Below are 14,066 nucleotides of genomic sequence, written 5' to 3'. Positions count from 1 at the left end.
TATGAAGGAGGTTGGGAGAGAGGCACAACAGTGAGTGTCCACAGTCATCTGTAAAACACGGTGGAGGCTCTCTGATGGTTTGGAGCTGCATTTCAGCCAGTGGTGTTGGAGATCTTATCAAAATTGATGGAATTATGAACCCAGAAAAGTACCATCAGATTTTTATCCAATGTGCAAAACCATCTGAAAGAGTCTGATTGGTAGTTGCTTCATTTTTCAATGTGAAGCATACCTGGATAGAAAAACACACAGTGGAACACTATCAGTCATGGATTGGCCTCCCCAGAGCCCGGACCTCAACATTATTGCAGCAGTGTGGGATCATACTGACAGAGAACAGAACAAAAGGCAGAAACATCCAAAGAAGAGCTTTGAATGTCCTTCAAGAAGCCTGGAGAACTATTCCTGAAGACTGCTTAAAGAAATGAGAAGAAAGCTGCCTCAGAGAGTTCAGGCTTGACTTTCAAGGTCCTTAGAATTGTGTAAACTCTGTTTTTACCTGATATACTGTATCAGTATGTTTGCACGTTTCAATAAAGTGAACGAAATGAAAGGAGGGGTGGCTCAAGGCTTTTGCACATTACTGTAATATTTCTTTTTATTTAAAGCATATTGAAAAATACATTTTTACTTTACAAAATGGCCTCTCATAAAAAGGTTCATGCTAAGCATAAGTGACATTGCTCAGCATTTTAGTAGTCACAACTATACCGCTGATGTCTGCTCTGCTGACTGTCAGGCAGTCAGAGCTCTTGCTTCCACCAAAAATCTGCCCTCAGCTCTCTGTTTTTTAAACCTTGATCCCAAATTTAGGCACACGAATGCTAATGCCTTAATCACTGTGATAATAATTACAACTCTGGGGTTACAAAATACATCACTGTACTAATAGATTAATTCTCTCATACATAAAGTGATTCACCATTCTGAATGAATGAATTCATCACTCAGTTTTGTGTATCGACATTAATGCCAGCTGATTCAGCTTAATGCTCAGTTACGTCTCATTAAATCACAGATACGGTTAATTACAGTTGCTATATAGAGGTAAATGTAGCAGCTCACCTTTTTATCATGTAGGACACTGTTTTGTTCATCTTCCTTAGTCATCCGAATTAAAACGTTTTGTAGTAAATAAAAGTTTTTCCTGTTTCAGCCCCGCTCAGCAAAAGCTCATACATACAGAAACACATCCACCTACAAGGTGGGGCAGTGGGCTCCCACACAATGAGATGTAATAGATCAAATGTATGTCTTTTTTCTCCCCACACAGCAAACACTGAAAGATTTATTCAGCTTGAAGCAGCAGCAGCCACACCTCAGCTATTTGCTTGGAGAGGCCTATCTCTTCATATTGACTTTAAAAAAACAGAATTTTTTTTGATTAAAAGAACTGTTTTTGGTTTAACACAGTTTAATTCTCAGGCTTTTCACCACAACGCAAACAAAAAAATAGATTGCATGCTGGTGATCGTTCAGACTTTCAAGATCTTGGATACCAGTTTTAATTTAATTAAATCATTCAAATTTATCAAGGTTATAAGGCTTCATGTTTTCAGGTGTTTCTAGTTCTCATGGCAGAAATGATAAAATAATAGAAACTAGCAGACTAGTAATATATTGAAAGTGTATGTGAAAAAAACACACACACACATCTTTACAATTAATTCATCTTTAGCTCCATAAACCTGAAGTGAGTGTGCCAATATGTTTTAATGGGGGTTAAAAATAACAGAATACACCATAATAAAACATCTATTATGTAATGTACATGGATTAATTGAGCCATTTGGCACAATGTCTTGTGCAACATAATGGAAAGCACTTAGTCTAATTATTTTCAAATATGGAAAGAAACTTTTGAAAGGACACCTGTGTTGATTTATGTTTGTGGGTCCATTTTCCCTGGCAGAGTTTTCTTTCTGAGTTAAAGGATGGTTATGCTCACATTCAGGGATAGTCGAAGAGCAGTTTAATTCTTGTTCAAATTACTAAATTTGCAGAAAAATGTGACACGTATTGCAGGGCACACGCGTGTACCAAGATTATATTGACTCGGATTTATTCAAATTCAAGGATGGTTCAGGGCGACCAAATGGTATATCCTAAAAGATGACTTATTAACAGCTGGAAATGATGATCAGTTTATGTGCAGTGCTATTTCTTTTAAAAGCTCTGCCATAACAATCGAATTTTAACCGAAGCCTCCTAAAATATGGTTAGTTTTGAAATGGATTAAAATGGCAAGAAAAAGTCATTATCACTGCTGATTAATGTTGGAAGGAGGGACCCTTTAAACCTCCCTTAAAATGAATTCTCCCAGCCTCCTTTAGCAGTACAGCCAGTGGGATGTGAGATACTATAAACTAAGATGTAGTTGGACACAGCCAGATTAAGTCAGAGACTTTCTTTTCAACCTGCTGTGCTTTATTCATAGACTGTATGTAACAGATGGACATACCCATCATGATGACTCCCATCGGTTTGTCGATCCCTCATTTTGAAGCCTCCATATCGTCTTTATGGTGGCTGCTATCTTAGCTCTCTGGAGTGCTAAGTTATCACATAATGCTAGCACAGTCACAGTTAGGTGACTACTGTTAGTGGAATTAAAGGATATTAGACAGTTATTGGCTACAGCTGCCAGTGTCTGCACACCCGTTAGCCATACCGGCCAAAATAATTTTTTACTGTAAACATGTTTAAATCATCTCTTAATTTGGGCATTTTGGGATGGATTTATACAGGGATTGATTTGCTTTTGGAGCCAAAAAGGAAGATGAGGAAATGCAGTTTTTGGCACTTCCCTGTTGGCTTTGGTTACATTGAACAGTTACTTTTAGGCCAATTTATGTAGAATTTATGGTTATTACCATTTTAGTCAATCTATTTATGCTTGAATTTTTTTATTACAGTGGCAGAATATACTTACATTTTGGAGTCTGGGCTCTGAGTACAGCTCACCCCACAAAGCGTTGAGCATTTGTTGGTTATTTTGATATGTTGTGAGCTTGTGTGGCTGCCACCTTGGCTAGATCTATCTTGTAAAAGAGATTTAATCTCTATGGGACTTCCCATAGAGATCAAATCTTTATGGTAGGTTTGATCTCCATGGGAAACAAAGTAAACAGTTAAATAAATACCCCACTGGAACCTGCAGGTGGATGCTGGAGTGACGGAGTGGTCAAATCACAGGCAGCAGTGGAGAAGATGTCAGAGGGAGGGAGATTTACATCTTAAAAAGGATTCGAGGAGAGTGTATACCCATGTCACGTGGGTAAGAAGCAGCTCGAGCTGACTGCCTGAAGTAGCTTCTGGGCTTCAGATGTTTTCAGACCACTGCTGTATATATATATATCATAACCAAAAAAAAAAACATAAGAGAAATGCTGAAGTTGAAAAAGTAAAAAAAAAAAAAAAAAGAAAAGAAAAGAAAGAAGAAGAAATGTAAATGTGCACAGAATATTTTTGTTGTTGTAGGTGTCTGCCGTATGGTGTTATTACGTCTGTGTACTTGCCCAGGTTAATGAGCACAGCTGAAGGGCACAACAGCAGTGTGCCAGCTGGGGATTCAGAAACTGTTGCTGTGGTTAGCCTCTGCCTGCTTCCTGCTCTTCTCGGGTCCTGAGGGAATTACAGCCTGTTATCCCTCCACGTGTTCCAATTCAGCCCACTGCAATTTGCATTAATATATACTTTATATTAGCTTCAGTGCGGCGGCATCCCAAAGGGGAGATATTTTAATGTTATGCAATACAGCGGTGAAAGGGGAATGTAGATGACTATTTTGCCTGAAGTCTCTTTCCAGTTAAAGTACCCCTGCCCTTTGTCTCCTGTCACCTCGAGTCCTTTTTCCTCCTCCCTCTTACTCCACCATTTAACCTTACTATATCTAGATACATAATACTGGTGCCTAAAGTGTGTATGGTCATTTTGAATATTTCTGAGTAAGATATGGTTATTTCATTTTGTTCCTTTCGCTTCCTGATGACGTGTGTGTGCTTTAGAAATCCCTTGTAGACAAACCAAATTTCATAAAGTCCACAAGTGAATGCATGACAATCCCTTATCTCATAGAGTGTGAGTTTGGGCCATGTCCTCTATTTTGGCATGACAGACATTGAGAAGATCAGGTTCAGACTTAAGTAATGGGGTGAGGGGAAACGCTAATTCATTGTCAGGCATTCTCTTAGCTTCATCTTTCTCTCTGTCACACATACTCTCTCCATCCTATGTTTTTACCTTCATGTTTTGCTGGTTTGTTTTTGTTTGTGTGTGTCTTTATGGAGCAGTGAACTCACTCCCTCTGGTGCTGAAGCTGCTTTGTGTGACACAGGCCAGTGATCTGCCTTCATCTCCCCACTACAGTAATATGGAAGGAGTGCACTTCAAGCTGCTCTACCATGGTGAGGCCCCAAGGTGCTGCTGACATGTCATACTGAGCACAGCTCTCTCCCCCGCAGGATTTATCTAATTTATCTGCATAACCACACAGACCTCCTATATTAGAGGCAGATTTAGTAGAGTGATTGCTACAACAAACAGTTTCTCTTAAAGTGATACCAAGAAATGTTCAAACAACAGACAACTCATCTCACTCCTCCAGTCATCCACAGAGACTACTCCAACAGCATCTCGCTTTCTTTCACTGTCACTAACATGCCATCTTACCATACAGAAACATAATTATCTAGTGAGAGAGACAATGTTGTGCTGCTGATTTCATCTTCTGCATTCATCTGTATTTCAGTTAGGCCTCACTCACCTTTGATTTAATATTGTCATCACAAACATACTCAGAGGAGCGTTTTCTGCTGATCTGCAGATGAAAACGCTGCACTGAACATTACTTGACGGCAACTCATAACTCTAAGCCTGTTATGATCTGGGTCCAATTTGTTTTGCTTTTCGCCTTGATGTCAGTAACCCTCAGCCCTCTGTGACTTACCGCTTTTTTACTACATTTTTGGAACCTCGGCCTGTGCTGTAAGTTGCATTTTTCATGCCGTTGTCTTTGGCAGTATTTCTCCAACGAGGGTGCTAGTACACCTATGGGTTTCTTTGGAGTACTGCAGGCACTACTTTCTTTTTTCCTATTAAAAAAAAAAAAAATCTTATCATGATCTTTAATGCAACTGTTCCCTTTTATTTTAGTTGACATTTTCAGTTGCTGACATGGCATAACATTTTATCTGCTACATCACATCTCATTTGAATGTCTCTGTGTGAAATCCTTATCAAACGCAGATAACACTGCAGATAAAATATCAAATGAAGAAGTGAGAAAACTGTGGATTTTCACCTTCTTTTGGGGGACATTACATTTAGGGGTAGCTGTGTAGTAGTTATGAATATGGTTAAGGTACAATTCCCAGAAATAAATAACTTATAATGCGTGCGTGTGTGTGTGTGTGTGTCAGTGAGTAACATAGCTGGGAGGTTGAAGCCTGGAGAAACAGAGAGCCTGCTCCCTGCCCTCAGCTACCTCTACTGCTGCCTGAAGCTGTGCCCTGCACACTGCACTGACAGAGGTTGGATACATGCTCTTACTGTCACTTTTACTTACTCTCTGCATGGTCTCTGTGTCTTTTATTCACTCCTTCTCTTCATGTCACACCTTTCACACACTGAGCCTCTTCGCCCTCAGTCTCAGTATGTTTTGCTCACCTTTTGCGCTCTTTCAGTTTCACTCCCATCTCACTTGTTTGAGAGAAGCGAGAGCCTGACCTTGATGCACGTTGTACCGAGGCACAAAGCAAATAATAGTCATAAAAGCTCACACCTGCAGTAGAAATAGCACACAGGTTTTCTCTCAGTCCTGGGCATTGTCTCTGTTTTTGTCTTTTGTTATGGTGTCAAGTCTGTGAGCTTCTCACACATTTGCACAAAAGCAATGACTAGCAATCAGGCTCGCGCTGTTACCTTGCTACAGCTAAGTATCTGTAACGCACAGACTAAACCACACGTGCAAACACAAATAGCACTCACCACCATGGTAACATGTAAGGTCACAGATCTCACACAAATCCAAAGATGGGTGGATAAAATCACTAGTGCTTTATGCAGTGGATAGAAAAATAAGAACATAAGGGACCTGTATCAGATGGGATGCATTAAAGTGTTTATTATTAGAAATCTGTCTGAAAACAAAGTTGCTCAGTCAATGAGCCAAAATGCAAAAATGTCAATACTAAAGAGCTTAATAAATTAATGCTTGAATATTATTTACAAAAGACAACAAGCATGCCTCCAGACCTGTTACACTGCCTCTTACCAAAGACATTTATTTATTGATTATATCAAGAGTTGAAAAATTTCCCTGCACAAGTTTCCTTTTCTAGTCGTGCTGACCACCCATAATGCTTTATACTACAAGCCCCACCACACATTCATGCAGTGCTTTATTCTGTAAAATTTAAAAATTTTAAAAAGGCACTTTATCTGCCTCACATCTATGGCCAATTTAGAATTACCAGTCAAACTGACATGCATATCTTTGTACTGTGGGAGGAAGCCGGAGTACTTGGAGAGAACCCATTCAGGCACAAAGAAAGACTCCAACTGTGGTTGGACCCAGGAATCTTCTTGCTGTGAGGCAGCAGTGCTAAGCAGTACACCAACATCTCTGGCAAACCTGGTGGCCAGACAGCAGGGATACCACTGTGAAGCAAAGCTAATAATGTCAGTAGTATTACTTTACATTAGGGCTGCACAATTATGGTCAAAATAATAATGATATGGAAATCCTGATTATTTGTCATAATTATTCACTGATTTTAGTGACAGGTGTTTTTATTGCACTGTCATGTAAACATAACACAGCTTTCACATCTTCATATCTGTACAGGTCTTTGCATCAAAAAAAAAAAAAAAAAAAAATATATATATATATATATATATATATTATATAATTATTATATAATTGTTTTTATTTAATTACTTATTTTTAAACTTAATAAAGGGGTGACCGAAAGTTTTAATTTTCACAAAGTTTGTTGCTTCAGTTTTTAGATCTTTTTATCAGATGTTTCTATGATATACTGAAGTATATATATAACAAGCAGTTCATGAGTTTCAAAGGCTTTTATTGATGATTACTTTAAGTTTATGCAAATAGTCACTATTTGCCGTGTTGGCCCTTCCTTTTCAAAACCTCTGCAATTCACCCTGGCATGCTGTTAATCAGCTGATCAACTGATAGCGAGAATTTTGGGGGGTTTTGTTTGTCAGTCCACCTCATGAGGATTGACCACAAGTTCTCAATGGAATTAAGGTCTGGGGAGTTTCCTGGCCATGGACCCAAATGTTTTGTTCCCTGAACCACTTAGTTATCATTTTTGCCTTATAGCATGATGGTCCATCATGCTGGAAATGGCATTGTTCTTCACCAAACTGTTCTTGGGCGGTTGGGAGAAGTTGCTTTCGGCGGATGTTTTGATGCCGCTCTGTATTCACGGCTGTGTTCTTAGGCAAAATTGTGAGTTAAACCGCTCCCGTGGATGAGAAGCAACCCCACACATGAATGGTATCAGAATGCTGCATTGTTGGCATGACACAGGACTGATGGTGGCACTCACCTTTTCTTCTCCAGAGAATATTTTTTCCAGATGCCCCAAACAATCAGAAAGAGGCTTCATCAGAGAAAATTACTTTACCGCAGTCCTCAGCAGCCCTGTTCCTGTGCTTTTTGCAGGATATCAGTTTGTCCTTCATGTTTTTCCAGGAGAGAATTAGCTTCTTTTCTGCCTTTCTTGAAACCAGACCATCCCCCAAAAGTCTTCGCCTCACTGCATGTGCATTCACATTTGACTGCTGGCACCCTCAAGCCTTCTTCACAACAATTGAACCTCTCTCCTTGAAGTTCTGGATGATCTGATATATGGTTGGTTTAGGTGTAATATTACTCCTTTTAAAGCATCCAGTGTGCCATTCAAACTCAATCAGCATGACAGAGTGATGTCACCGACACCGAGAGTATCACTGAAGTGCTGTCAGCAGGTACTTTTGTGGTGTGTTTTTTTGGGATTTAGTTCATTTTCATGGCAAAGAGGGACTTCATCTGATCGCTCTTCACAACATACTGGAGTTTTTGCAAATTTCCATCACAAAAACTGAAGCAGCAAACTTTATGACAACCAATACATTATTCTCAAACTTTTGGCCACAACTATAGAAAATCAAATCAGCAGAATACTGATATCACTTTTCAAATTGTGCTACATTCCTGTTAATTAATTGTTATAAATTAATCTCTGCAGACAAATAAGGTATTTATTCATCTGATCTAAGTGCATCTCCTAGAAGGAAAATATAAAGTCTTCCACGTTAGCAACCACTGCACTGTTTTCTTTGCCTTCTCTTATTAATTATGCTGTATAAGTGTATAGGATTTTTTCGGGTAGTTGAATAAGTTAGTTGTGTTGCTTTGCAGTGTAGATGCAACTCTACAGCAGTCTTTGCATATAGTTTCTTCTTGGTTAACATCACTTGCCTTAAACATGAAGTATTTCCAAACAGTAGATAATGAATTGTTTCTAGGGACAAGCTCTTCACCTTCTGCAGTGCCAGACATTTGAATTTTGTTATAAATGACTGGCACATGCAGACACATGGTCAGGCAGTGATTTTGGGAGCGCTTGATTTGCTTTTGCTTTGCATTCTACTGGCGGGGCACGCATTTTCAGTATTGCTCAATCATCTTCATTTAATTATGAGAAGTCAAAATTGTGATTAAAATTTGATTAATTGTATAACCCTACTTTGCAGCTTCTCCTGCAGTCTCTCTGTGTATTCACACTTCTTTATCACTAGTAATGAGTTTACAGATGCTAGTTGTTTCAGCTTCAGGGTAGACACTATTTCAGCTGGTTCACAGGAAAAGTAACACATTACTCTGTTTCAAAGAAAAATGAATATCTGATTATTTAATATTGTGTAATTATAGGGTTTTTTTTAGTACTTAAAGGTGGCTTTGTTAGCTGCATGTACTGAATGTAACCCCTGTGTTAATGAGTCGCCCTTACATTATATTTTTATATTATCACATTAAGTTCCTCAGCCTGCCCCCACTTTAATATATGGAGAGCACAGTACATTTGAACACATTTTTCAGTTGATAATATCACAAAGAGCTTGCAGGTGTTTACATTGTTGTAGGTCTGTTCCTGCAGCACGTCACTCTGCAGTCATCAGGACCAGCTGCTATCAAAACCCACATACAGTGCAGTGAAATACAAGCGCACATCCCATTAAAGTGTGATAACACTGTTCCTTTTCCTTCCCAGCTGTCTCCATGCTGCTCTCCAACTGTGGGCTGATGGACCAGCTGCAGACAGTCTTCACCTCCTCCTCCTCCTCCGCTCCATCCCTCTCTCCATCAGCCTGTCCTCCTTCGGCCCTGCTCTGCTGCTGCCATCTACTCCTGTCCTCCCTCATTACCTTGCAGTGTGTTCACTCCACTCAGGTACACACAACAGCTCAGCTCTGCTCTTATCACAACTTCAGCATACAACTTCATACAGTCAGGGCACAGTCAAGGGCAAGACAGAGCATAATGTAAAAGAGAGTATAGATTGAGATATAGGGGCAGAATGCAAAGCAGAAATTGGATTTGCTTGATGCATATCTCAGTGAGGCTGTGGCATAAAATAACACACTTCTTTGCTTTCTGCCGGCACTGCAGGGATAATAATGCATTTTAACTTGCAAAGACTTCGGTCCTAATCTTGTTATATTCCTGATTTCTAACCTCTCTTTCCTTACTTCCCCCTCTCTCGTTCTCTTTCTCTATTATTTAAGGTCCATAAGAGCATCACTTGGAGTCTGGACACAGCTGTGCAGCGACTCCTTATTCAGAAGAGAAACACAGACAATCTCCTGCTGAGTAAGAGATGCCAAATTTTACTGTTAAATTGTCTTTGTAAGTCTTCATCCCTTGCAGACAGCAGATATCAAAACAATTCATTAGCAGTGAAATTATAGCAAGAGTGCTTAACCAAATAATACAAAAGAAACTTTGCAGAATATTCTGTATTTGTGGATAGCTCATATTTTCTGTTTTCCTCAGTTTTTTCCTCCAGATTTGCCTGATCAGTCCTCTGTTCTCCTCTTCATCTATTCCATAATTTGACACAGTCCAAAGCAATTATGGAAACATTAGATGTTCTATAAACCCAAGATACCTTGAGTACATGTCATTAGAGATTGCTTTATATTTGAATAGCATTAGGCATCCCTGATTAATGTAGCATCTGTCCATATACTGTACAAACCAGGAGCTACTAATGGGGTCCACATTTGTTTGGTTTACATGTACAAAAGTAAAGTCAATGTTTTATCCTCTGTGGAGCTAACCAAACCATGCATTTCACACACTTTCATTATATTAAGTGGCCCCAATCCCACTGCTGCACTGGGAGACAGATCATCCCTGCTGCTCCTGCATCTCTGTCTGTCAGCTGGATAAGTGGCCTGTCAGAGTTGCTGTGATGTATTGGCTCCCTCCCTCTGCCTGCCTCTCTCTCTCTCTCTCTCTCTCTCTCTAGTCACTCAGCATCCTCTCTCTGTCTTGCTCTCAATTTTTATCTCTCCTATGCTTCCCATTCTGCCCGTATATTTCTAACTCTTCCCGATTCTCTATCGCTTTGCCCTGTCTCTCCTCCCTTTTTTTCGTCTGCCACTAATTGAGTCCACCCTCCCTCAGAGGGCTCTAATCTCAGTGTACATGGCATTAAGTGCTATTCAGATGGCTGGCAGCACTCAGTTTGGACTCCACTGTGTTTTAGCAGTCCTTTTACCCCTGTTGCTCCCTTTATCTCAATCACTGCTTGGGTCCTACAATCTCGCTAAACTTCCTTCAACTCTGTCTTGTTCCGCCTCGCGCTCTCTCTCTCTCTCTCTGTATTTGGCACGGACATCTTTAACTTCTTGCCCTTTCTTTCTCTCACTTTTCTGTTCAAAACTTGTTCTCAGTTCCTTTCAGATGTGCTCATGCACCCATTGCTCCGTGATTGTTACCATCTTTTTCAGTTTTTATTCACATACTCATTGCCTTCTGTTGTGTTGTGGGCCTGTTTCTCCTGTGGCCTTGTCCTCCACATTTGTATACCTTCTCTCTTTCTCTCATCCTCCCTTGTTTAGGAATTCTTTCAATCACTTCATTCACTCTACTTTTCAGACATTCACTGTTTTCCTCTCCAATTTTCTCTTACCAGTCAGCTACCTGAGGTTGCTGCAGGCTCTGCTTGATGCTGACCTGGCATCAGAAGTTGTGTGTCTGAGCACTGGTGCTGGTTTGATTGGATCCAGACCCCTTGGGGTTGAAGATGGTGCTTTGTACCCACTTGGCTCCAGAGGGGCCCAGCACCTATCAACTGCTCTCAGTGGACTCCTTCTGCAGGTAGTAGTACTGGGTGGTATGGATATGTATGTGTGTGTTGATACAATGCATGATTTGAGTCTGTGGGTGCAGAAGGATATCTGGATCTGGTTCAGTTTGTCACATTTTCTTGAGAACATTATGACAGTGACTCACTTTTTTTTGGGGGGGGGGGGGGGGGGGGGGGGGGGGGTTCTCAAAATGTCTCATTTTGCCATTGTTAAAGAATTCTTCCAATAATTCCTGGATCTGGATTCAGTTACAGAGCCTAAATCATTTTTGGCCCTTTAACCCACGTGTGGTAAAAATCTTTTTGAGCAAACTTGCCAACAAAGAGACAAACAAACAGACCAACCTGAACCAGTCACACAACCTTCTTGATCAGTCTGCAATATCAACAACTTGCCACTGTTTTAAAGCTTTCACTAGATGGCTAGATACAATATATTACCTATGTCTTGTGTACCACAGTCCCATATGGTGTAGCAGTTAGGATTCCTGGTTTTCTCCCAGGCAGCCTGGCTTTGACTTCATGAATTATAGTTTGCTTCTTAAATCAACTGGGAAACATGTTCTATGCCAGCTTGCTGGAGTTGCAGGGATGGGATATTTGCAGGTTATAACCTCTCCTCTGTCTGTCTGTACATCCAATTTGCCTGTTATCAGCCCAGTAAATGGCCCATGCATATTGCCCTCGGGCAGTTGTCCTCCTCTACCTACTAGCACACTCCAAAGGCTGTTATCGTCTGTTGTAATCAGAGATAACAAGAGACCAACACCCGTCCCCCTTTTTATTGCTTGGCTTGTAGATCCTTGATTCCTTTCCTCACCTGATCCTCACCTAATCTCCTTGCACATTAGTTCCTCCCTCCTTCCTTCATAGAATATTTTATATTTAAGCCTACATTTAAATTAAATACACAATGAAACTCAGTGTGACACTAATGTACAGATGTTAGACTACTTTTCATCAGGGAATACGTATCTGTAGAATCCTCCTCCTGCCATGTTCCTGCTCCCTGTCACGCCTCTGTGCATTGTGCATAAAAACACTTCCACACATGTCATCCTGGATCATAACTTCTCCAGCAAGCCTCTTCGCTCCTCATTCCTTTCCTCCTGCTGATGCATGTTAGGAGCTGAGACATCCTTCAAGATGGAGCACCGAGATTGATTTTTGGGTCACAGGAAGGAGGACAGAGGAGACATGAAGGCACAAAGAGAAATGAAAAAAGCCCCATATAGTGTAGGAGACATGAGAGACGAAGCGCATGTAAAATCTGCAGTGGTAAAAGATTACTATATTACTCATGTTGTGTGGGCGTAAATCTGCCTCGCTTCTGGAGTCAGAATAATTCTTGATGATGTAAATCATACATTTCAGGGTAGGTTTGCATTTAGGGTAAATTTGAAGTAATGATTAGAAAAGTAGTAATTATGGTGCATGTGAGACTTTTACGGCAACACTGCATTTCCTACAGCTCTTGTTTATGGAAGGTATGAATTAACAAAACAGGCTACAGTAAATTCCTGTGTTGTAATGAAAGCTCGAGCACTACAGTACCCAGTGTGCTGGTCTAGGACATTTAACTGTAAAACTGTGCCTTTAGTGGTGGCTCTGTCAGCAGAGGTACGTAATGAAAAACTAGAGAAAGATGCACACCCTCTATAAATCACATGCACATATGCAACAAATGGAATGAGAATATCAGTGTGTGCACATATGGTTTCTCAAAGGCATTAACAGTGTCTGTCTATCACCAGATACAATATACAGATGACAGCTTAAATGCTCATATTATGAAACCCAACCCCCTCCTCCACATTCATTTCACTCTCCTCTTGCCCTTTATTCCACAGCAGAAGTAACACAAAGGTAATCTTTAAAATCTTTACAGAGTGACATTGAACCTGCCTTTCACAAACACAGTTGTGCAGGAAATGAGATTCCAATTGATTTAACAGTTAGCGTAGTGGCATGGCGCACAAATCCAGTGCAATCACATCTGTCGCTACATTATTATTACATGTTGCTGGTGTAACAGCTTTGGTTGTTTATTACAGAAGCAGCAGAGTAAAGCCCCATCAACATGCATTTTACATTAAAGAGACGAGGAGACTACTTCTGCTAAGTTGCAACCAGCATTAAGCAAAAACCAACATGATCTAAAGTATGACTAACCCAAAGAAGCAGCAGTAAAACCAGCAGATAATCCCCTTTGTCAAAGAAATCATCAAGAATCTTTTCTATAGTCTAGTTTTCTTGATGAAATATGTGGAACTGTTGGGTAGTTTCTGTGTCATGCCTGTACTCAGTTTTTTTGGTGGTTTTTTTTTTCTGTGCTGCAGCATATCGGCCTCTGGTTCCACACTAGCAGCATTTCCTCTCTCCGTGAGAAGCTGTAGTGCTGAACTGAGTTTCAGTTCTATGCTTCAGTGCTCTGTAGTCTGCTGTTCAGCAGCTGATATGAGCTCCCTGCTCTCCTCCTCGCACTTCTTTCTTGCTCTCTTTCCTCTCGATGCTCCGATTCAGCAGCAGAAGGAATCACTGCGGCTCCCGAGTTCCCCTCCTCTCCTCGCCACTTGTTTTCTCTCATTCCCTCTCCCACACATACTTTTCTTGACTCTGCGCTGCTCTCCCTTTCTCCTCGCTTGTTCTTTGCTCTCGTTTTAACCTCTCCTTTTATCT

At 40.5% G+C, this 14,066-nt stretch overlaps 1 protein-coding gene across 5 annotated transcripts in view; it reads left to right on the top strand.

Moving 5' to 3' along the window:
• The window catches only part of mei1 (meiotic double-stranded break formation protein 1), a 59,044-nt gene that overhangs the window by 32,995 nt on the left and 11,983 nt on the right, over positions 1-14,066 (top strand). For all 5 annotated transcript variants that reach the window (XM_030736585.1, XM_030736584.1, XM_030736583.1 and 2 more), the window contains 5 exons: positions 4,293-4,406; positions 5,421-5,531; positions 9,285-9,463; positions 9,799-9,883; positions 11,214-11,398. In XM_030736585.1, coding sequence (XP_030592445.1) covers positions 4,293-4,406; positions 5,421-5,531; positions 9,285-9,463; positions 9,799-9,883; positions 11,214-11,398 — 674 coding nt within the window. The remainder of the gene's footprint in view (positions 1-4,292; positions 4,407-5,420; positions 5,532-9,284; positions 9,464-9,798; positions 9,884-11,213; positions 11,399-14,066) is intronic.

Source organism: Archocentrus centrarchus, chromosome 8 (genome assembly GCF_007364275.1).
Source record: "Archocentrus centrarchus isolate MPI-CPG fArcCen1 chromosome 8, fArcCen1, whole genome shotgun sequence".
Lineage (NCBI taxonomy): Eukaryota > Metazoa > Chordata > Actinopteri > Cichliformes > Cichlidae > Archocentrus > Archocentrus centrarchus.
Note: the sequence above shows the minus strand (reverse complement) of the source record. Positions and strands in the feature narration are given on the sequence as shown.